At 39.7% G+C, this 25,605-nt stretch overlaps 2 protein-coding genes across 13 annotated transcripts in view; one reads left to right on the plus strand and one right to left on the minus strand.

Annotated features, from left to right (window-relative positions):
* Positions 1-25,605, plus strand: part of Arhgef9 (Cdc42 guanine nucleotide exchange factor 9) — a 167,519-nt gene that overhangs the window by 54,029 nt on the left and 87,885 nt on the right. For all 12 annotated transcript variants that reach the window (XM_085838115.1, XM_085838122.1, XM_085838118.1 and 9 more), the window contains one exon: positions 11,811-11,990. In XM_085838115.1, the coding sequence (XP_085694241.1) occupies positions 11,811-11,990 (180 nt within the window). Of the gene's footprint in view, positions 1-11,810; positions 11,991-25,605 lie in introns of those variants that run through there.
* Positions 8,760-9,339, minus strand: LOC110287313 (TIM double twin CX3C motif protein). The gene has a single exon (XM_021153971.2). It carries the CDS (start codon positions 9,305-9,307, stop codon positions 8,891-8,893), a length of 417 nt encoding a protein of 138 aa, XP_021009630.1. The 5' UTR covers positions 9,308-9,339; the 3' UTR covers positions 8,760-8,890.

Genomic DNA, 25,605 nt, shown 5'->3' on the forward strand with positions numbered 1-25,605 from the left:
GCTAATGAACTCCAAAGAGTGGGAGAGAGGGGCCAGGATGGGGTCAGGGTTCCTAGAAAGCAACTGAGGGGTGAGCAGAGTAGAGTGGGAGACTGTGCCATTAAGGGCAAATCTAGAAATTCTTGCTATATTAATTGTTTAATCTTATTGGTTTTACAATTATATTGGTTTGGAGATTTTCTGGAGTATATGTAGTATTTAGTCATCAGGCTAAGTATGTTCTTGCCTTTTAAATTTTTGAAAATGTGTTTGATTTTTTTCGTTATGCATTTTCATAATTTATTCTTATTTGTCCCATCCCTGAGTCCCTTCTCAGGCTCTGGGCGTCTCTTTTGCTGATTCCCACTGCTCTCCAATGGCCCCTCTTTTGCTTTCATGCTTTCATGCCCCTTGTATTTACTACTTGCTCGCTCTCTCTCTCTCTCTCTCTCTCTCTCTCTCTCTCTCTCTCTTAAATGCCCCTAATCCCTTAAAGCCTCTTCTTTTTCCTTCCATTCTTTTTTTAAAAAATAAATTTTATTGTGTATATTTGTAATTTACAATATGATGGTACAGAACACATATAGATTGTAAAATTATAGTAATGAAACACATTGATCTATGATTAATTACATATAGTTAAAGCACTTAACTCTGTTCTTTTTAAAAAAAAAAAAACAGAGATATATAGAACAAAAATAAATGCCAGACATTTTTTTTCCTTAAGATTCATGCTTAGTTTTTAATGTTAGCTCTGCTGTTAACTGGATTGACACCATAGGAACATTTTCTCACTGGTGCCTTCGTTTTCTTTTGTGTCAAAGAAGTCTGAAATAGGTCTTCAGTTTTTCTATTGTAATCACTTGTATGTGGCCTCACTGCTTTTAGGCTCTTGAGCCCCAAAGTCAAAGAGACAAGTTTGAGCCCCAGAAACTTATTAGATGCTTTGTACCTTAATCAGTGGCCCTGTTTCCCCTGTCTTCACTACTCTTACATCTTCTACCTAGTCCAGACAAGCAGATGCTGCCTTATATAAGCTTGATTGACCTACTTGAAGTACTTTGTTTTAAGCACAACCACCTTTTTTTGCAGCCTTAGACCTGGTGCTATCTCTTTAGTGCCCTGGGAGTAGGCTTGATTTTGAGTCTCTCATATTCTCTTGAAGTCTAGGTTTTGATAATGTAGCTCTCTAAATCTTTAACAAAATTTGAGGGGAAGCCAGATCAGCCAGTTTGAGTACCAGAGGCCTGACGCAGCCATTGCTCACTGAATGTTTCAGCTCCTCTGTCACCTACTATTTACTGTATACTTGCTGGAAACCCAGGACTACTAGACTTTCACTGGAGAAACAAGGTCTATTGGGCATGAAAGACCATTGACAAGGACTAGGTGCTTTGGTCCACGTTGGATTTCTTTTCTCCTGAGTCTATAGGTAGAGGAAAATCACTGGAAACCACCTTTTACTTTCTTTTTTTAAAAATATTTTTATTAGGTATTTTCCTCATTTACATTTCCAATGCTATCCCAAAATTCCCTCATACCCTCCCCCCGCCACTCCCCTACCCACCCATTCCCACTTTTTGGCCCTGGCATTCCCCTGTACTGGGGCATATAAAGTTTGCAAGTCCAATGGGCCTCTCTTTCCAGTGATGGACGACTAGGCCATCTTTTGATACATATGTAGCTAGAGTCAAGAGCTCTGGGGTACTGGTTAGTTCATAATGTTGTTCCACCTATAGGGTTGCAGATCCCTTTAGCTCCTTGGGTACTTTCTCTAGCTCCTCCATTGGGGGCCCTGTGATCCATCCAATAGCTGACTGTGAGCATCCACTTCTGTGTTTGCTAGGCCCCAGCATAGTCACACAAGAGAGAGCTATATCTAGGTCCTTTCAGCAAAATCTTGCTAGTGTGTGCAATGGTGTCAGCGTTTGGAAGCTGATTATGGGATGGATCCCCGGATATGGCAGTCTCTAGATGGTCCATCCTTTTGTCACAGCTCCAAACTTTGTCTCTGTAACTCCTTCCATGGGTGTTTTTTTCCCAATTCTAAGAAGGGGCAAAGTGTCCACACTTAAATACAATTTGCTAAACGCATGAAACTCAAGAAGAACGAACACCTTTTACTTTCTGATGGACTGTTTAAATGCAGATTCTTCATTGCCCAGGAGACACATTGTCTTTGGAAATGAATACTAACTCAGGAACTTTTGTAAACTTTTGTCTTAGGTCCTATCAAGTATAGTTGAAGGTGATTTAAGCGTAAAGAAATATCTTTTCCCTCTGTTCTCTAGATGTAGGAGCACTACTATAGTGGATAAATGATGTTCTCGTTCTAGCCACCTTAGCCAGATGGTCACATTTGGATATTAGATCCATTAGTTTCTGTTCCAACCTGGCTCTTCCCCGTTTCCTACCCCCATCCACAAATCCTCTTTTTTTTCCCAGCAAGATTTTAACACGACATCTGTCAAAATGGATGAAAAATGACTTCTCCTTCTCTTTGCCTTGCCCACCCACCCTCTGGCTGTGGTGTTGATGATTATAGAGCTATCATGTGGGTGGTACAGAGGACAAATTCTTCATGCAGTTCTAGCCCCCTCCTCCTACCCTTCTGGAAGCCTATGGGCTTTCTAGCCAGGAAACTCCAAGACTGAACTTCAAATCACAGACTGGGAAAAAAACTGAAGCCTTCAAGACTATTCATAGTAACCCAAGGGGGGAAAATTAGAATTCGAATATGGATTTTAAGATCATTTTAGGTTACCTAAGTGAGTTGGCACTGTTTGAGTTCTTCCAGCTTGCCTCTAGCAACAACCAGATTGAAGTTGGAAGCAAGCAGGTCTTAATGTCCTAGAGATAAGAAAAAGGGATCGTTGTCATTGTTTCCTACATTAAAAAAAAAAAAAGGGCTTTTTCTTACCTTTTATCTCTATTTCTTTCTCTGATAACCACAAGATAGATATGTTGATCTGTAATAAAATCTAGTATAACGTGAAAAAAATTGTAGAAACCAAGTAACTTTAACAAGCCTGTAAGCCACATAGATTCATATTGTATAAACAGATTATTTGGCAACATAGTGGTTTACAACACGAGGGAGATGCTGACTCTGATCCATTTCAGAGCTTGCCTGGTTTTAGGATGCATGTGCATCACAGAAGTTTTAGAAAGAGGTTACCAATACTGTTTGTTGTAGATTAAGCAGATGTTTCATAGCCAGTGCACCAGTGATGTTATTTGTAGAATTGCACTCTGCTTGACTACTTTAACTTCCCCTAGTTGTTACTTTCGCCTTATCCTAAGTAGAAATTAGTAAAAGAGACAGAGTGAGAGAAGACACTGGTTGGAGTTATAAGTGAAAGGATTAAAGGGCTAGTGACCCAAGAGCACCCAGACAGAAGCAGCCTGGCTGTAGAGTATGGAGAAGCATGAGTGTAGGATTGTTACCTTCCTACAATATTCGCCTTGGCAATCCAGTCTGAGATTGTAGCTCCCTTGTTTAGTATGTGTAAAATCCTGGGTTTAATCATCAGTACCACAAGAAGAAAAAGAATAAAGAAGGTCCTTGCTCAGTTAGAGGCAAGGATTAGATTCAGAAATGGGACTAACTTATACTAAATCATCATGAGCACAAACAATGTTAGCAGCAAGGAAAACTGAAAAATACATCAATCTACTCCTTATAGTAGCCAGAAGAGGAGAGAAGCATGTGGGAGGTGGAAAACTAATTAGGAGACAGCTTGAGGTAATGAGGGCCAGGTCTAAGAAGGGGTAATGGAAGTGAAGAACAATCTCATATCTGAGAGGGATATATAAGGAAGAAAGAAGGACTTTCAATAGAATTTTGTAAATTAGGAAAACTTAAGAAGAAAAGGAATATGACACATTTTACATTTCATTGGAAGTGACAACAGGCATTTGCAAGGATAGAACTGGAGGCGTATGGCAGGCTAATGTCATGATAAAGGATGATTTCTCTGGGGACCTAAATAGAGAACAAAACCCAAAATATCTATTGATTTGTTTTTAATGGAGCAGCCAACAGCTAAAGTGTAAAACCCATCCCTCAGTTTTCCCAAACAATCTGGGAAAATGTAGGCAGTAGGCTATGCTTTAATGTATTGCCAGCCAGTCCCTTGCAAGGGTTCTCATTTTCCTCAGCAGTGAACCTTCAAAACATTCTTTAAGCACAAAGGAAATGAAAGGAGAAGTAAACTGCAAAAATGAAATCATTGTCCTTTGTCTCTTGCAAATCTAAAGTATTCGTTTCAACAGAATGCCCAAACTGAGGGAATTGAGGGATCATATTTAGTTTCAGTGTGTCATTGGACTGATGGAAACATTTAGACAGGGGGCTAGGTAGATAGCTCAGTTCATAAAGTTCTTACAATGTAAATATGAAGAACTGAGTTCAGATGCTTGCACCCATGCTAAAGATTGGGCTTTGTGCCACACACTTGTTATTTCATTCTTATGACTGTGAAGACAAGAGGTCCCCAAGCCTTGCTAGCTAGCCAGTGAACTAAGTTTGTGAGCTCCCTATTTCCTGAGAGATCCTATGTCAAAATAAGATGCATAGTCTGGGGAGATGGCTCACCAGATAAAAGCTCATACTTCTCTTACAGAGAGCAGGAGTTAGGCTCCCAGCATCTCTTTGGGGTGGCTCACAACCACAACTAGCTCCAGCACCAGGTGATTCAGCACCCTCTTTTGGTCTCTGCAGACACCCTGCACATGTGCATACACTATCCTAGACAAATAAAAAAGTAAAATAAGATGCACCTGTACACACAACACACACATACACACACACACACACACACACACAGAGAGAGAGAGAGAGAGAGAGAGAGAGAGAGAGAGAGAGAGAGAGAGAGAGAGAGATTCCATGATTAGCTGTTGTTGCAGCAGCCTGCGTATAATTTGTCAGAAAACACATGATGGTTGTCCTTTAAGCACTTTTGGCTAAATAGTCAAGAGTCTATTTACAAAGCTGTTTTAAAAGGATAACTTGTCTACTCTGAAAGAACATAAAACCCCAGCTTTAGATATACTTACAGGGGGGCAGGAAATGGAACTTAGTCATTGCTCATGCTTAGCCATTGAGAAAAGGGGCCATCTGAGGAGAAAGGGACAGAAGAAACCTCATACCCACTTTTTTTTTTTTTTGAGACGGGGTTTCTCTGTATAGCCCTGGCTGTCCTGCAACTCACTTTGTAGACCAGGCTGGCCTCGAACTCAGAAATCTGCCTGCCTCTGCCTCCCAAGTGCTGGGATTAAAGGCATGCACCATCATGCCTGGCCTCCTCATACCCTCTCTTGATAGCCTTCCTTTTCCTGCTGTGTATATTTCTAGAAGGCAGAGCTTGCTCAGTTACCATAACAACAGTTGGAACATTTGTTATTCTTTACAACATATTGTGGTTTATGTTTAAATTAAAAACAAATTTTTTGTTTTATGTGTGTGGGTCTTTTACCTGCATGTAAGTATGTATATACATGCCTGGTGCCTGTGAAGGTAACTGGAAAGCATTGGATTCCCCCTCAAACTGGTCTTATAGATAGTTGTGAACCTCCATGTGGGTGCTGGGAATCAAATTTAGATATTATGGAAAATCATCCAGTGTTCTTAACTGCTGAGCCCTCTCCAGCCTCAGTAGTTCATTTTTAAATGTATTCTTCTTGATAGTAAAGTTTAATATTCTGCTAGCCAGTCAGGCTAAGTAAATATCTATTTGGGGGGGTATATTTTTCAGCTGGAGGGGAAGAATGAGAAGAATAAAGCAAGTGATAGTTCTTGAAAACTGAGTGAGGGCTGTGATCCTAGGGTGTTTTATCCCTGGTCATTGCAACTTAACATTGGGCACACCTTTTACACAACCATACATATTCTCAGACATACAACTGCTAATGAAAGCTTTGTGGAAATGCAGGGAACATTGGAGGCAGCCAAACCCCATAGCAGCATAGGAGTGTCTGGGGAAGAATGAGGCATCAGAAGATAAAAGAACAGCTCCTAGATGACAGAAGTTTGCTTGGTCCTTCAGGGATCAGCAGTGTCAGGATCACAAAGAACTTCCTTTAAGCCCCAGTTGAGACCTACTGGATTAAAATAAGCTCTCTTCATCCTTTTATTCATATGCAAGAACATCATTAGTGTGGATACTAGAAGCACTGTGTGCCCCACTTACTGGTAAATCTGAAGAAGAACCAGTATATGTTTGGTGCTGCATCCATCGTGCTCTGGGAATTGGAAGTTATTTTGTTAGACATCACAGGAGTATTATCCTGGGGCCTAGAAATATTTGTGTTCCATAATATAGTAACTAAGCACCATCTCTTAGCTTTATGTTGAGATTCCAAGAGTAAAAGCAATTGGGAATTAGGATTTTTTTGGTAGGAAACGAGGCATATAGCAAAAGGAGAATGGAGAATGGAATTTGTGGTAGAGCCACTCCCAAATGACTTTTCTTGGCTTTCTTTATAAGGATCTACTGCCAACTTTATTTCAGTTTATTTCTCTGGCTGTTCTTCGAGTCCACATGTCCCTTTGTTATTAATTTTTGAGGTTTATGGCTTTTCTCATAATTCTATCCTCTGAGTCAAGATTTCTTGGTTTCAACATTTTCTTCTAACTCCCAGAACTTTCTGTCTCTGTTCCTCTGACTTGTCTTGAAATTCCAACATATTTATATACCCAATTAACTATCCTCTATTTTAACACATTTACAAGCATATTTGTCATCAAACCTTTTCCTTTAACATTTTCATTGTTTCCTCATATAGCGTATGTTTTAATAACCACACTTAAGATTGATATCCTCTCCTGAAAGTCAACTTTGCCCACATTTCCTTCAAACTAAATTCAAGTCACTTTACATATACCTCTTGTTTGCTTAACCTCATTCTTCAGCCTCAGATACCCTTATATTTCCTTTAGCCTATGTTACTATCTTTTCTATACTTCAGTGCTCCATAAAACCTTTCCCGGAGACAAATAACTGTATAGTACCTCCTACCCATCAAGTCTTATACTAGGCTATTAAATCTAAGGCATTCTAGATGTTCTATATCCATCATGCTAATTCACCCTCTCTGTAATCTTGCCTGTGAAGCAGACATTGTCCTGTTTCATAGATGAAGAAACTGAAGTCCAGTGTTGCATGGTTGGAGTCTTTTGCATTTGGCTTTTATAATATTGTGCTCCTCAGTATCTCTATTGCACACTGACAGCACCATTTGGGTTTGTTCCTTTAACTTTTCCATTTTTCACCTCATATCTTCACTGCTATTTTATGAAGTAGCAAAATCCAGAATAAAAGGTAGGTTTTTATGTTGTTTGAGGGGAATAATCTCAGTGAACAGATGTATGCACACAGCAGGCCATTTAATACATGCTGAATGAGAAATGAATGTGTAAAGTATATATATGTATAAAAACCTTGTAGCAAATTAAAATTTAATTCTATACAGAAAAGGAATACACATAACCAATTTTAGCCAAAATTTAATTTACTTTTCTTTATTTAATTTACTTTTCCCTAGAAAATGGGAGAAGAACATTCTTCTCCTCTGACAGGTATTTATGGTGAATGAGCACTGGAGCCACATATAACTTCAAGCCCCTCTGGATTCATGATCTTCATCACACCTCTGCACACACAACAGCTAGTTCTTGGCTCAGTGTTTTATAGCTTATGCAGCAAGTAGGAGTGTAGAGCTACATCGCATAGCTTACAAGTTAAAAGTAGATTCTCTAAGGAAAGGCTATATCTGCATTTGAATTTTGTTTTTATAGATGGTGTCCTGAACAGAGGGTCAGTATTCAAAGCTAACAAACTCTTGACAGTTAATCAAACGCTGGAAATGTAGTTCGAACTATAAACCCTCATGATGGTCTAGGTCTAGTCTGTCTGGGACTATTCAGCCAATTTTTTTTTTTTTTTGGAGACAATGAAACTTTATTTAAAAACCAAACCACTTGGAAAATATATTGCAGGCTTGACACAGCAAAAAGACAGATGTATCACTGTTTCAAGTAATTAATTGGTATAAATACAACATAGTGCTTATCCAAAAGATAAGGTGCTATGTTGGGCCAGCAACACTGCACTGCAAAGAAAATAAAAAATAAAAATAAAAATAAAAACCACCCAGGCAAAAATGACATTTGGCAAGAAAGTGTGTGCCTCTCTTGTTCTACAGTGGTCCTAGTTCTCTGTGGTCCAAGTTGCTCATTTTCTGGCTTTCTTGTTGCTATAAGGCTCTGTAGATTCAGAGCTGATTAATACTGGGTTCGCACTTCTCAACAATTCCTATGTACTGTTTATTTTCAGCGACACCTTTAGAAGTGACTCAAACCACTTTTCCTCCTGTATCTTAGATCCAGAGTGCCCTGCATATAAGACAAAACTAAGCAAAATATAGATTTGAAAAGGAAATCCTTTCCTCTGAATTCCTAGCCTACTGGGTTTTGTTTCCCAGCATATGCAAGGTGGTGTGGTGATACTTCTGGTCAACAGGATTTGTCAAGCTTCTCTGAGGAGATGCACCGATCCTCAGATTTTACCAGCAGGTTGAAGAGAGCTGCCAGCCTGGATGTTTGTAGTAAGAAGCTCAGCTCTTGGTACAAGGTTGATCTCTACTACAGAACAGACACTTGCATATGAATATTTAGGATCTAGACCTCTCCTCTGAGCTATCTGCGATCCAAATCTTAGCACCAGCTTCTTCCTACTTCACCTTCTAAGATCCAGATGTAAAGGGACTAGTGTCCAGCAGTGAGCAGCATTTGCCTGGAACTTGCTGTGTCTAAGTTTTCCTCATTCGTAAACATTGCTTAACATATTAAACTTCCATTCTTCCTTTAAAATAGCCTGCCCGCAGTTCCGATGGTCACTGGCAAACAATTTTATTTCCCGATGGATGACAGAGACTCCTTCATCTTCTTGGTCATTGTTGGGATGAGGTGCATGTGGTCATCCACACACTTGGTCACACAGCTGTCCAGCTGTCGCTTCACCTGAAGCTCCTTAGTTCCTGCATCCATTGAGTCTTTGGCTTTGTCATTGCAATGCATGGTGCAGCGGGCCAGGCGGTCCTGGAACCTTTCCAGCTCCCTGGTGACCAGAGCCTGGGCTTGAGCCAGAGGCGCATGGCAGCGCTCGATGCATTGGTGCACCTGCTGTATAGATGCTTGGGTGTCTTCACAGCAGCTGGCGCTGCACCGGAACATGAGGCCCTGCATCTTCCGGATGTTTTCTCTCTCCACACTTTTCACCATGGCGTCCACAGCCTCCTGCACTCGGAGTTGCTGCACCTCCGCCATGGCAACCCTGAGCTGAGCCGCGCCGGTGCCCGCGTGTGCACCCTATTGAGCCAATTTTACAACATTTAGTTGGGACCCATCTTTGAAGAGAGGGGGGAAACTTATCTATAAGTAGTAGTAGTTGTTGTTGTTGTTGTTGAGACTACTTTTCACATAACTTTGACAGATTACTTTACAGAAACAAAGTAAGGGAGAAATTTATTTTGGTTTATGTTTTTAAAGGGTATAGTCTCTCTTGGCAAGGAATGCACAGAGGCTGTGTTAGCTCTTTCTGTAGCAACAGGAGCATGTAAGAGTTTGGTCATATCTTAGCAGATCAGGAAGTAGAGAGCTTGGGCTCTTATTAGAAGTGGATTTAATTTCCCTGGTCTGCCTCCAGGAACATCCTCCATCTAGGTTCAATGTCCCAAAGGTTCCATAAATTCCTTAAAACAGCACCACCAACTGAGATCAAGTTTTCAAACACATGAGCCTTTGTGGGGCATGCCACATTCAAACCATAGCAACCAATGACTAGCAATTTTCTTTCTCCACTGAGACCAGAACCAGCAAACATTGATTATTTTCTTTGGAAGAAAGCAAGATCAGCATAAAAAGGAATCTCTTTAGGTAGCAGATTAAAATCTCTTTCCTAGAGGCCCATTGGTCTTGCAAACTATATGCCTCAGTATAGGGGAACGCCAGGGCCAAGAAGTGAGAGTGGCGGGGGGAGGGGAATGGGTGGGAGGGTTTGGGGGACTTATGGGGGAGCATTGGAAATGTAAATGAGGAAAATACCTAATTAATAAAAAAAATCTCTTTCCTGAGTGTTCTTTAAGACAATCTATTTTATAGTAACTGATAGCATTCTGTATAAGTGAGCCCATATTAGTAGTATGGTTCGATGGTTCCTAGGTCTAAAGACCTGTTTCTGTAATTTATTCATTGTTACTGGCTGAAAAACAAGTTTACTTCCCTGGACCTCAGTTTTTCTCATCTTTAAAATATGGGCAATAATGAAACACAGCTCATTTAGTACAGATTATGTGATATGGGTGAGAAAACATTTGAAATATGTTGTAAAAGGCCCTGCTGGAATGTCTGTACTGAAGTTTTCTTGTGCCTTAATTTTTGTGGAGAACATAAAGGTTAAAATCCTGAACCAAGAAGTGTGTCTTAGGCAGGACCTAAGGGGGCAGTATACCTACCTTAACCAAGACAGAAGCTCAGTGTATATTCATATCTACAATATTCGTATGTGTGAAATGTTCTGTATATTCATTTCCTGAGAAGACTGTAGCATTAATTCTCTGGACGGCATGTTATATGACAGGTCTGTTTTGGAAAGGGTATATATTCCATACATTAGTGTCTGTTATCTTTGAAATGTTTTATCTTTGGTATTATGGAACCATGATTTTCTTAGGCAGACATTTCCTTCCTCAAATAGGCTCATGAGAAAGCTTATTTATAAATGACATGTTCGGTAACTCAGTACACAGAGAGAGTGAGAGTGTTTGAGTGTCCTTGCCAGGCAGACCATATGTTCTCTAATTCCAAAATGTGTTTTAACAAATGCTGGGATGACCAATAGTTACAAGGTAGAAGATTTCAGGGCGTGGGGTGGGGGAAACAAATGAAGATATAACACAGCGGTCAGTAGCTAAAGAGAGACAGTCTACGTCTCACTCCATCGTTATCTATATGTGCTTAAATGAGTGTCATGGCTATATATGGTTTTGTTCATGTGTATGTGGTAATGGACTGGATGTTTGATTTCTGTTGTGTGGAGCCCATTCCCAATTATCATGAAATTGAATGACCCAGGTTAAAATTAAGGACTATGTACACCCTCTGCCTTAGTAAGTGAGCTACAGGTTCTGGTTTAATCTCTTTATTATCAGAATTTTTTATAATCTATCAAATGAAGCAGACAGACTCCCTATATATGCCACAGGATAGTTGAACAAATTCCCAGTGTATATTTGCAGACTTGAGTTTATCAGGCATAACACATCACATACTCTTACCACATGGGATGTGATGGTGAGAACTAAATAATATACTGCCAACTCTCAATTGATCAGTTTCAGAAGGAGGAGAAAGGGAAAGGAGCACAAAGAGTTGAAAACAAATATGCCTGTGTTTCATTTTAGCCATTGATGCTGGACCAGCCTTTCTGCATTAAATATCCAGGACTGGTGTAAAGCACCAAGGAGAGAGAATAGAGCTTTGTTTATTTGTTTGTTTTCATTTTGGGAAGAGGAGTTCATGAAAATAGTTAAGAGCATGATTCTTTGTCCATATTCTGGATTATTCTATATACTTGCTAATAGAGAACCAAAAGCATTGTTTGTCTTGTAGTGCAATATAACATGCATGTTTGTGTCATTTTCCCTTCATCACCACCTCTCACCACTGAAACATGTAAGCTTTACCATTAGATAGTAGATTTGTGTGAAGAAGAGCTCAAGTAGACCAGTCAGATGTATGGACTGAACACATTCTCATTTTGTCTTCTAAGCTGATCACTGGAGATTCCATCGTTAGTGCTGAGGCAGTATGGGATCACGTCACCATGGCCAACCGGGAGTTGGCATTTAAGGCTGGCGACGTCATCAAAGTCTTGGATGCTTCCAACAAGGATTGGTGGTGGGGCCAGATCGACGATGAGGAGGGATGGTTTCCTGCCAGCTTTGTGAGGGTGAGTGTCAACCGTCACTCTGCTCTTTTCTCCTTGGCTTTCCCTTCATGCAATCTTGTTCTGCTCGTTCCTCTCTTGATGGGTTTTCTTTTGTCTTTTCATTTCTTTTTCTTTCCCCCTCTCTGTCTCTTTTGCTTAACTCCTACCCCTTTCTTAAAAGCTCTGCTTTTCTAACCTTTAGACTTTTCTTTTATCTCTTGTTTATTTTAGTTGGATTGTCTGTTGCACACTTTTTTATAAGTCACTTCCTTTGTCCAGTCTTTCCTTTCTAGATTTAACTTGGGTTTTGAGGGTTTTTTTTTTTTTTTCAACTCTATGGGTATAAATATTTTTCTTGCCTTTTGTTTCCTTTTTTCCCCACATCTACTTTATTTTCTAAATTCCCCCTTTTGATCCTTCTTTCTAGATCCTTCTTATCTCTTCCACTCTTCATTTTTTGCTCTCTTCTTTTTCCTTATATCAACTATACTTCTTTCCTTTTTTTTCTCTCCTAGAAGAAAATATGAACTATTATGTACTGTCATAGTCTTCAGCTATTAATGACAGAATATGTACTGCCTGTTCTTCAGGGGCAGAGATTACTCATCACAGGTCTTACTTCTTATAACAAAGTCTAGTGGCTGGGATATAAGACATGCTGTGTATGGGAACAGGAAGCCTGTAAAGGTTTGGAAGGCTTTGGATGGTTTGATGCGTTACCTTTAACTGGGCACATTAAGGATGGTGTTCCTGTGAGGTCTCTGTTTTCAATAGGTCACCTTTTTAGCAGGTTGCTGTGGGAAATTTTCACTGGCCATGTGTCTCAGCTCTTGTCTTTTCTTGAGGTTGTTATTTTGAATTTGTTCTTCGATTATTGGAAAGGCCAGTTTTTCCCATCTGCAAACTGGTCTTGGCAATCTTTTTCTGGCCAGGGGATATCACAGTGAATGAGAGACAATGAGAATTTCTTTATGGCAAGGCAAGTACCCAAAGCTCATGAGGGTGTATTAATGGCCACCCTTGCCTATCACCTTTTTTTAGTTCCTTCTGGATTGTCCTTTTTTTCCTTTTATATATTTTTTTAAAAAAGAAGTTCTTTGAGAATTTCATACATGTATATAATCAAAAATCTTTAATTTTTTCAGTACTGAGGTATACAGAGCCTCATACATGCCAGGCAAGTGCTCTACCAACTAAGCTGTATCACCATCTTCTTGTTGGTTTCTTCTGCAATGTAAAACTTAAGTGTTCTGGGCCCCAAACAAAAGGTTAGAGGGGCATTGACTTTTGGAGCAAAGGACTTTTTATTTACATGTAAATACTTTCCTTTCTCACAGTCCCCCCTTTCCTTCTCTGAGAGGATGGGATCCCTGGGTGTAATTTGAAGGAAGGAGCAAAGCATTGAGGTTAAGATCTTGGATTGCAATTTAGTTCCTACCAATATGTTTTTAATTTTTGTTACTTTTTTTGGCAAGATTTTCAACTGCAACGTATGGGGTCACACAGCAGAATTTTTCCTAAGAATATAATGAGCTAATACATGCTAAGAAAAGACTTAACACAGTTATATAAGTATAAAATACTTGAAAAATGCCTACCTATGTTTTAGATTTTACCATAAGTATAGTTGTGATCATTTTTACCACCTTACTAACTCTACCAAGGTCCACACTTCAAGGCTGGCCATATTAGTTGAAAGAGAAAACCATTCTTGTAGGGGAAATCAATTTATAAAGCACAGTTGATTGATTGATAGGATTTAGGTGTTGGCTTAAGCAAGGAAATGGATAGAATTGTCTCCTGTCTCCTTCTGTGCTGAGTGTTTTCTAATGAAATATCTGATCCTTTATTCTCTGCTTAGGTTGCCTATTTTATTAATGCTTTGAAATGTCATCAGTGTCCCAATCCATCTTTAGTGGTTGATAAATCAATCCCTAGGGTATTCCGAATGAACCCATCAATAACCACAAGACATAAGAGCTGCTGTGAATCTTTATGCACATAAAGCGTGTGGCTCCTGTGCTGCCCAGCCTCTCCTTTTAAAAGGCTGATTAAATGGCACTTAAATATTAATGTGTTTTGTTTTCATGGAAATAGACCATGGGATAAGGAGGAATATTGAGCAAGTCAAGATGACTTAATGAAATGAATGGCAAGGTCAATATTTAGAGAATATCTATGAACAAGCACTGATGGTTTTAATTCAAAGGCTAAAAGGAGTGTATTTCAGGCATACATCCGCAGTAGTCACTTCATGTGAAATACCCAAGAAAAGTAAAGACTAGTAAAACAGAAAATCTAAATAAAATATCCAGTCCCTCCAAATCACTGAGTCCGTTTATCGTCTAATCATCTGAACAGGTTTCTAATGAAGACATGCAAATAGTCAATAAAGATTTTTCAAACGTTCAATATTCTCAACCAACAGGAAAGTATAAGTCATTAATAAAACCATTTTGAAATAGCATTTCACCCCATTCAGAATGGTTAACCTACTCTCTCTCTCTCTCTCTCTCTCTCTCTCTCTCTCTCTCTCTCTCTCTCTCTCTCTCTCTCTCTCGTGCACGAGCACATACACACACAAACACACACACACACACACACACACACACGGGGAGGGTGTTGGTACAGATGCATGCATGTTCACAAAAAGTTATACAAATGCTAGTGAGAACATGAGGAAGGGGAACTCTTTGCTGATTGGGGGTGTAAACTTGTGTAGTCACTATTGAAATGAGAATTAATGTTTCCTGAAAATGAAACAGAACTACTATCTAATCCTGATTATGTACCTGTGTTAACTTTCATGGTTGATCAAATTCCTGACAGGAAATAACTAAATGGAGAGGTGGTTCATTTTGGCTTACAGTTTAAGGAAACATGACATTATGAAAAGGAAAGCATGTTTTCATTTTCTGTTGCTGTGATAAACACCAAGACTAAAATACATTAGGGAGGGTACTTTCTTTTTAATTAATTAATTAATTAATTAATTTACATCCCAAATGTGACCCTCTCTGGGTTCCCTATCATAGAGTTCCTCCATCATCCCTACACTTTCCTCTGAGGGGGTGACCCCCGGGCACTCCCCCACCCTGGTACATCTAATCTCTGCAGGGTTAGGCTCATTCTCTCCCACTAAGGCCAGACAAGGCAGCCCAGTTAGAGGAATGGATTTCACAGTCAGGGGACAACTTTGGGGACAGCCCCTCACTCCAGCTTTTGTGGGACCCACCTGAATACTGAGCTGCACATCTGCTACATATGTGCCAGGGGCCTTGGTGTAGCCTGTGTATGCTCTTTAGTTGATGGCTCAGTCACTGAGAGCTAGGAAGGGTATTTTCATCTTATTAGTTTTAGGCCATCATTGAGGGAAAACAGGCCAAGAGCCCATGAGCTCATGGCAGAAACCTGGAGGCAGTAACTGAAGCAGAGACCATGAAGGTGTGCTGCTTACTAGCTTGCTCCCCATGGCTTGTTCAGCTTGCTTTTTTAAAAATTAGGTATTTTCTTTATTTACATTTCAAATGTTATCCGCTTTCCTGATTTCCCCTCCGAAAACCCCCTATCTCCTCCCCCCTCCAGCTGCTTACCAACCCACCCACTCCCACTTCCTGGCCCTGGCATTCCCCTCCCTATACTGGGACATAAAACCTTCACAGGACCAAGGGCCTCTCATCCCATTGATGACCGACTAGGCCATCCTCTGCTACATATGCAGTTAGAGACATGAGTCCTACCATGTGTTTTCTTTGGTTGGTGGTTTAGTCCCTGCGAGCTCTGGGGGTACTGGTTAATTCATATTGTTCCTCCTATGGGGCTGCAAACCCCTTCAGCTCCTTGGGTACTTTCTCTAGCTCCTTCATTGGGGACCTTCTGCTCAGTCCAATGGATGACTGTGAGCATTCACTTCTGTATTTGTCAGTGACTGGTAGAGCCTCTCAGGAGACAGCTATATCAGGCTCCTGTCAGCCAGCTCTTGTTAGCATCCACAATAGTGTCTGGGTTTGGTGGTTGTATATGGGATGGATCCCCAGAGGAATGGATTCAAAAAATGTGGTACATTTACACAATGGAGTACTACTCAGCTATTAAAAACAATGAATTTCTATTGCATATGCCAGCAAGATTTAGCTGCCAGGAACGTGATTTAGCTGTCTCTTGTGAGGCTATGCCAGTGCCTAGCAAATACAGAAGTGGATGCTCACAGTCATCTATTGGATGGAACACAGGGCCCCTAATGAAGGCGCTAGAGAAAGTACCCACAGAGCTTAAGGGTTCTGCAACCCTATAGGAGGATCAACAATATAGCCAGTACCCCCCAGAACTGTGTCTCTAATTGCATATGTATCAGAGGATGGCCTAGTCAGCCATCAATGGGAGGAGAGGCCCATGGTCTTGTGAAGATCATATGCCCCAGTACAGGGGAATGCCAGGGCCAGGAAGTGGGAGTGAGTGGGTTGGGGAGCAGAGTAGGGAGAGGGTATAGGGGACTTTCGGGATAGTATTTGAAATGTAAATGAAGAAAATATCTAGTAAAAAAAATGAATTTATGAAATTCTTAGACAAATGGGTAGATCTGGAGGATATTATCCTGAGTGAAGTAACCCAATCACAAAAGAACACACATGATTTGTACTCACTGATTAATGGACATTAGCCCAGAAGCTCGGAATACCCAAGATATAATTGACAAATGACAAGAAACTCAAGAAGAAGGAAGACCAAAGTGTGGATACTTCGATCCTTCTTAGAAGGGGGAACAAAATACCCATGGAGGGAGTTACAGAGACAAAGTGTGAAGCAGAGACTGAAGGAATGACCATCCCGAGTCAGCTTGCCTTCTTATACTAGAAGTATAAGGCTCAGGCCCAACTACCTAGTGATGCCACCACCCACAGTGAGCTGATTCTCCAGCACATAGCAATTAGCAATCAATAAAATACCTAACAAACAAGGCCACAGGCCAGTTTGATCTGGGAACATCCTAGGTTGACATTCCCCCATCTTTGGTGACTGTAAGACTGTTTAAGTTGAAAACTGAAGCTAACTATGGCAGCATAGCAGCAGAAATATGAAATGCCTGTTGTCCCAACCCAGAAAGCAGAGAAAGATTCATGCTTAGGCTAAGTTAACTTTCTCTTCTTTATTCAGTCCAGGGTCCTAGACTATGGGGTGGTGCTAGTTAACAGTCAGGGTGGGTTTCCTCTCATCAGATAAACTTTTCTGAAGACATTCTCATATACATATCCAAAGGTATATTTTCATAGAGAGTCTAAATCCTGATACATTGACAATGAAGAAGTTGTCATAATACCCAGAGCGCTCTCAATTCTACCACAAAGAGTGTGCACATCCACATTAGTATTGTGCTGAACTACTCATAAAATTAAAAAAAAAAAACAAAAAAAACAGACTTGATGTCTATCAACCGATGACTCTATAAAGAAAAGGGAAGGAGAGTGTATACAGAATGTGATTTTATTTAACTGCGAAGAAGAATGTAATTTTCAGGAAGGTGGATAGAACTGGAAAAAATGTGTGTTAAGTAGAATAAGCCATACTCAGATACATGGGGTTATGTATGGTTCATGAAACTAGAAGAAAACAAAAGGAACATGATAGGGGAAGAAGTACTCTTAAGGGGCTAAGAGAAGAAAAATAAGGTAATAGAATGCATGATGCATGTGACATGAGAGGAGAAGAGTATTATTAGGCTAACGATGAGGATAAACAGGAAGAGCCGGGAGGGTCGGAGAGAGGCTTGGAGGAGGAGAGAATATAAGAATAAAGTATGTATCAAAATGCTATAGTGACACCTGCTACTTTTCATGATCAATAAAAGAATCAAATTTAAAAAGAGGGAAAGCCCCACTAAAATTTAAGCTATCTTAATAAGACTCCTTAAAAATGAGGTCTGGAAAATTCGATTTTTATTTTTCTTTAAAAGAACATCCAGATCAGTAGTTCTTCATCTGTGAGTTTTGACCTCTTTGGGGTCGCAGATCAGATAGCCTTCATATCAGATACTTACATTCCACTTCACAACAGTAGCCAATTACAGTTATGAAATACCAAAGAAATAATTGTACCGTTGGTTGGCACCACAACATGAGGAACTATACTAAAGGATAGATTTTATTTTGTAGCTTGTGTTTAAACATATCAGTTATTATATTTCTCCTAGAAAATATACTATGTAATAAAAGACACAGATGTAATTTGAATTTTTCAAGTAGTCACATGAAAAAGTTAAAGTTACAGGTGAAATTAAATTTCATATTATATGTTCTACTATCTTCAAGATATTATGGAATATAATACCACTATAAAATTAATAATGCTATTTTATTAAGTTTTTGGAAATAAGGTATATGTAGAAGATCTCTCAATTCATACTAGTCACACATGACTAATAACTACTTTCTCAATAACACAAGTTTAGAGTGAATAATGTAGCTACAGACCTGGACTGTTAATGATAGAGCATAAATCATAACTTGGAAGTCTAATATTTCTTACAATACCAATATTTATTCCTTAAATATTTAAAGTAGTATCCCATGTCTGCTTCATAATATATTCAGCAATGAACATTTGTTACCTTTGTGATGTTTTTGTTTTAAGAATCGAGTCACGTGGTTTTAGTATCTTTTCATTCATTGGTCAGCTTAAGTGAATTGAATTAGATCATACTGAATATCAGTCCTCGAATCTGGCTGTAGAAAATCCGTTACCTACTTTCCTGGGCTTATTTCCCTGGGAGGTGAGAACAATCTGCTGATGCGTGATTGTGTTTCTAAGTAGCCCGTGGTAGCATTTTTCCTCCTGCTAGGCACCAATTTCAAGTCATTCAGTCTGTTTCCCTTTGATGCTGTGCAGAAAAGGAGCCTTTGTTCTGACACTGGGCCATGGCCTGTGGAGAGCATATGTTAGGGCAGTTTTTATATAGGATACATAACACATTATTAGTGAGTGGCGAGGTCTGCGTCATGGGGCATGGATTTGTTCAAAAAGTAAATAGTTGGCCAGCAAGCTGACTCAGCTGGCAAAGGTGCTTACAGCCATGCCCAGTGACCCAAATTTAACTGCTTGAAGCCACATGGTGAAAGGAGAGAAACAACTGGACTCTGGCAGTTTCTTCTCTATCCTCCATACATAGGCATGTGTACCACGCCCAACTCAGTCCGCCCAAACACCTAATAAATGGGTATATTTAAGAGTTGTATACATTTTCCTTGTTTGTTTTTCCCCATTTGCATGCCTTTGTTTTTAGTTCTCAATTTCTTTGGTATCTCATTTTCCTATGTGAAGGTTGTCACATAGAAGGATTGCCTGAAACTAGGAAGGTGACTCAGGAAATACCTGCTGTACAAGCATGAGGACCCAAGTTTGGATCCCTAGAATTCATATAAAAACCAGGGCATAGTGTCATGCAACCAGAATCCCAGGTTATCATGCTTGGTCAGTGGTGGAATCCAGGGAGACAGGGAGATCTGTGAAGCTCACTGACCGGCCAGTCCAGTAACTGAATCAATGAACTTCAGGGTTAGTGAGAGAACTTTTCAGCAAAGAAAGTTTGGAACAATGGAGGAAACACACCTAATGACTACCTCTGGCCTCTACGCGTACACATAAGAAAGCACACACTGATACTAACAGGCACATACGTAATACCGTATACCACATACATCTCTCTCACATATACACATATATATGATGTATATGATGTGTGTTTGCCAGAAGTGGCTAACATACATGTAACTTACATGCACACAAGGACTAAACAGGCAATTTTGACAAATGAAGCAGGTTGATTCAAGAGCTAAGTTTCCAACTGGCAAATTCCTGCCTCTTTTGAAATCAGGAAAGTATGACTTTGAGTAGCTTCCAAGTGATATGAAGTGGGGGGTTGGGGGTGGGGAAGGGTAGGGAGCCCAAAAGAACAAGATCACCCAATTTTTCAAGAAAAATTAATTAAAATTTTACGTGGGTGGAGAAATGGCTCAGTGGTTAAAGAGTACCGCATTTTCTGAGACCTGAGTTTGATTCCCTGCACCCACTTCATGTGGCTCACATCTTCCTATAGCTCCAGTTCTGCAGGGACCTGATGCTTCTGGCCTCTTCAGGCCCATGAACTCACATGCACATACTCACCCCCCCACACACACACAAATATACATAACTAAGAATAATAAAAATAAATATTAAAAAAAGAATGTCAAGTTTTATGTAATAACTATCTTATAAGTTCACCTTGGGACAGGTCTGTGGTCACCAGGTCCACTGCATGTGAACATGACAAGCTGAGCTGACTTTGCTGATGCTCTGGTTTGGCTCTAGGGCTACTGCATCTTGAAGTCATGCTAATGATCTGAGTCCCTGGAGGGGGACTCACTGGGCTAAGACACGGAGGGGCCTGGAGGCTTGTTGCTTGGCAGACAGTTTGCATGGCGGGTAGGTCTCCTCAGCCTGATAGTTTGGAGACCCCCAGGAAGCCTGGGTTGCTTGGGTTTTGAATGAGCTCCCAGGGAGAATATGGTGTTACTTCTTGAATTTGGGATGCCTCGAGGGTGCACTCTTAGGTTTGTTTAGGTAAGTCCAAAGGTCTGAAGGTAGGGAGCAGCCTGTCCTTCAAGTGTTTGCTCCTTGTGTGCTTGGGAGTGAGATGGAACTGAGTGTTGGTTCCTGGTAGGGTCTAGGGAAAGGAGAAGACAAGAGCCTGGAGCCCAGAGTCCTATACTGTGTGGGTGGGGATGCTTGAAAAAAAAAATCTCAGGTCTGAGGTCATACCACAATCTAGTCCTTGCCACAGGGAGAGCCTTCTGAGTCTGTAGATTACCTCATCTCTCACAAAAAAATCCATTGGTGGACATGAACCCAAAAGCTGGAGGAGCCAGGATAGAACCAACTCATTGTGGGTGGTTTTTCTCCCTGGGCTGGTGGTGGTCCTGGATTCTATAAGAAAGCAGCCTGAGCAAGCCATGGGGAGCAAGCCATCGCTTCTGCATTAGTGCTTGCCTCCAAGATTCTGCCCTGTTTGAGTTCCTGTCCTGACTTCTTTCAATAATAAGCAACAATGTAGAAGTGTAAGTTGAATAAACCCTTTCCTCTTCAACTTGCTTTTTGGTCATGGTGTTTCATCACAATAATTTTAACCCTAAGTAAAATAAAACAGACACCATCACTCAAATAAAGAGAAAGAGCTGAGAAAAAAATCTTTACTATGTTTGACCCACGAAAGATACAAGGGAATGTCGCGTAGTGATGGTCAGATTAAAAGTTTTTTATTTACCAGTGGTCGAAAACGTGCTCATGCCAGAAAGAACTCTGAATCCCAAAGTGAGCAGGATTATATAGCCCTATGGAGATTATCTTTATATATTATACAGCCAAAAATCACAATTACATCATACCATAGGCAGGCCAGAGGGAAAATGTTTCAAAAGTTTCTGTTAATGAAGCCTTCAAAAGCTTTAGTTGATTAAATAATTTGTTCTATGTTGTAAAACATAGATCTTCCCAAACCCAAAAATATTCATATGGAAAGAATTAGAATTTTCTGCTCATTGGAATATGAAGAGCAGGGTCTTGGGAAGGAGTCGAGTGAAACATTAGCAGAAGTTAACTAATGCTAGTGAACATAGAGTCACTTTAGACAGTCACCTACACATTTAACAGAGAGTTAGTATCTAGAATGTACAAAGAACTAAACAAACAAACAAATTCCCCCTAAAAATACCTCAACAAACCGTAATCACCAAGAAAACAACCCAATTAATAATTGGGGCATGAAATTAAACAGATAGACCTCAAAAGAAGAAATACAAGTGACTCAGACATAATTGTTTTGTTTAATGTTTAATAACCTTAAGTATCAAGGTATTCCAAATTGAAACTACTTTGCGATTTTTATTGTAGCCCAATGAGAATGGCTAAGTTCAACAACAAGGAGAACAAAATGACGACAGATGTTGGCATAAATATGGGGAAAAGAAACACTTATTCACTCATGGTGGGAGTGCAAACTGGTACAACTACTATGGAAATCAGTGTGGATGTTCTTCAAAACACTGAAAATAGATCTACCACATGCTCCAGCTATACCACTCTTGGGCATAACCCAAAGGATTTTATATCCTACTACAGAGTTTATATTCATGTTTATTGCTGCTCTATTCACAATAACCAGGAGGTGGAAGCAGCCTAGATGTCTTATATTTACACAATGAATTTTTTCTGCTGTGAAGAAAAAATGAAATTATGAAATTTATAGGTAAATGAATGGAGCTGGAAATTTTTTGAGTGAGTCCATACTCGAAAGGCAAACACTGAATGTTCTGTCTCTTACATGAGGATGCCAGCTTTAAATCTTGAGATACATGTGTTTAAATGAAATACCTATATAAATCAGGAAACCAGTAATGGCCTGATTGGGTAAGCTTTCAATAGAGAGGAGGTAAGTTGCAGGTGCTAGAAAGCAAGAATGAGGGATGGAGCAAATACAGTGGTATGGAATGGGACAGAGGGGTAGAGGACTTAGTAAGGGGAGGGATAATTAACACTAAAACATGTTTAAAAGTCATATGGAAAACTAGTATAGAAGCTTCCATATATACATATCATATATAATATTCATTTATTTTTCCAATTAAATTTTTGTATGTACAATTTTTACATATATATGTATGTGTATATCTGTATATGTATATATACATACACACACACTATAATGGAGTGACAATGTCTTTCCTAGACACCACAAGCTGTCACATACAAAGCCTAGTACAAAGAAAACAGATCCGTAGTCCTCCCTTCCTTTTCAAAGAGAAGAACATGTAGATACATGTGGCCTGTGCAGAGCCTGGAGTTGTTGGTTTGAAAGCTGCTGCAGACATTTGGGGAATCTGGGTATTGTACATATGTGCCACTCTCCTTCCCCCAGTGTTACCTTGCCTTTCCTTCTCCCTATCACAGAGGATTACTTAACCTTTACTCAGGTATGAAAACCTTGAATTTCTCCTCTTTTCCATCCCAGTTACAGATCTAAAGTGAGGGAATAAAGGCTTCAAGATAGGATGTGACCCACCAAAAATCCTATAGATCATTAGAATTATGTTGAACCACTCTCCAATTAGCACTTTGGGTTGATCATTTAGTGTTATTTATATGATAGTACATAATCCTTTACAGATATTTTTGACCCTCTGAATATGCATGGAGATCGAATGTTCATATTTTCTTCTCCTTCTTCTTTATTTAAAAGGAGTATGTTATTTGAGAGATGTTAGTTATGTACCCGAGGCTGACCTTAAACTTATGATCCTCCTGTTTCAGTCTTAATATTGCTCAGATTATAGTGATGCGCCAACATTTTCTGGTCAGAATTTTCTTTTTGTAGCATAAAAATCCTCAGTATTACCCGTGAACCTTACTTTGATTCCTACGGATTGTCAAAGAGAAGCTACAAGTATTGTTATGTGATCATATTCTGTACTGATTCATTATTTGTGACTGCTCATATGCCTAGTTTAAGGAAGTAGATTTTTGAGTAGGTGGGGGGAGCACCCTCATAGAAGCAGGGTAAGGGGGGATGGGACAAGGGGTTTGTAGAGGGGAAACCAGGAAAGGGGATAGCATTTGAAATGTAAATAAATAAAAAATTGTACATATAAAAATTAATTGGAAAAATAAATGAATATTTATATCTGAAAAAAAAAAGAAAGAAAGTAGGTTCTGGCTTAACTTTCCATTTAGTTGGATTTGCTTCAATTGGGTAATGCAATAGGCCTGAATTAGTTGACCCTTTCTGTAAACATCTGTGAGCCATAAAATTTCAACACGTGGAAAAATCTTAAAGTCATGCAGTTTGGCCTTCATACCCTCATAATGCCCTTTGCGTTACAAGTATTCATCTTATCTCTAATCTTACACAACTATTGACATTTAGCTCCCTGCATCTTGATGTCATTGGTTATGACTTAGATCAGATTTGGGAGAGGCCAAATTGTATGCTACCTTTCTGGAGTTTCTACTCATGAAATGGGCCTATGTGGCCAAGACCACTGGGTCTAGAGATTATTTTTCTTGGTTGGAATTAGACATTTCTCATTTAATAATAATTGTCTTTGAGCAGGGAGCTTGTGTTTTCTGTGCTTCAATGATATGTAAATTAATGATAGTAACAGCACCAACCTGAATCTTTTGTTATGAGAATGAAACAAAATTATGCAAAGGAGGTACTGACAGGATAGTCTTATCATAGAGGTATCATTCAACAATGGTACTGCTGATATACCAACCTTTTAAAGCTAATGTCAGAAATGTGTTTATTTTCCCTTTTTCATGCCCTCCACTTAGAAATAACTTATCTGCCGGGCAGTGGTGGTGCGTGCCTTTAATCCCAGCATTTGGGAGGCAGAGGCAGGCGGATTTCTGAGTTCGAGGCCAGCCTGGTCTACAAAGTGAGTTCCAGGACAGCCAGGGCTACACAGAGAAACCCTGTCTCGAAAAAAACAAACAAACAAAAAACAAAAAAAAAGAAAAAAGAAAAAAGAAAAAAGAACTTATCTTTGTATGCAAGTGTCTAGAGTTTGAGACCAGATCTTCCAAGCCTCTCCTATCTTCTGGCTTCTGAGCTTTCAGTTTTTATTCATCATTTGAATAAGTTATTCCATCTGAATCATCTTGCTGCTCCTACACGTATGTTGCTAAGGTTACCTCGGCATACAAAAATTATATTCTTTCTCATTCGGCCACTTACACAAGGACATGGATTACCCAGAGGTCTGAACATGCTGATAATGCCAGGCTTTCAAGGTAATCATAGTAGTATTGCGACTAATGAGCCTGCTGCATCTGTAATTGGGTAGTGTGCTCTTTTTGGCGACTTGATTTTTACAAGGAAACATAATGTTACTGCAGCAGTACCTTAGCACTTAGCCTTCATTTGTAAGCAACTAAATTGTAGACAAGTGCAGTACATAGGAGTCTAAGAACAGATTAGATGTATCAGAGAACAAAGCTATAAATAGCAAACCTATAAATTCTTCCCATTAGTCCAGCCCTTCTATAGTTTTTTGCACAAAGGCTAGCACATAAAATACAGAGGATAGTGTGGGAAGAGATGTGATTCAGCTCAAGTTGGGGTGAGGAAGGATCGGATGACTTGGGTAGCCATTAGAGAATACCATAGCCTATATAAAGAACACCAAAGGGTAAAAATACAAGGAGAGTGTTGCAAGAGAACACTTGACATTAACAAGACAGATTTGAGATATCTGTAGCATTCTGCAAGATGAGAGTGAGTAAGACCCTAGTGGACCTACCTATGCAAATAGATGGCATAGCCCAAAACACGCCTCACGGGGTTGTTATTATTATCCCTTAGGCTGGCACCATCTGCCTCTACAATTATGAGGTAGCATCTGAGAAAAGCTTGTTCTATATAGTCAGTGGAGGGTTTAAGGAAGTATTTTTGTAATTGCTTTCCTACTTTCTTTAAATCTGTCATACTTTAAAAACTATCTTCATAACTACTAGTTTCTAAGCAATTCCTTATACCACTAGCAAGGGCAGATTTGTAGCCCAGGCTAGAGGTAATGATGTCCTATCTCATGACAAGGATTCCTAAGGT

The sequence above is a fragment of the Mus caroli genome, unplaced genomic scaffold, assembly GCF_978045245.1.
Source record: "Mus caroli unplaced genomic scaffold, Mus_caroli_1 scaffold_5, whole genome shotgun sequence".
Taxonomy (NCBI): Eukaryota; Metazoa; Chordata; class Mammalia; order Rodentia; family Muridae; genus Mus; species Mus caroli.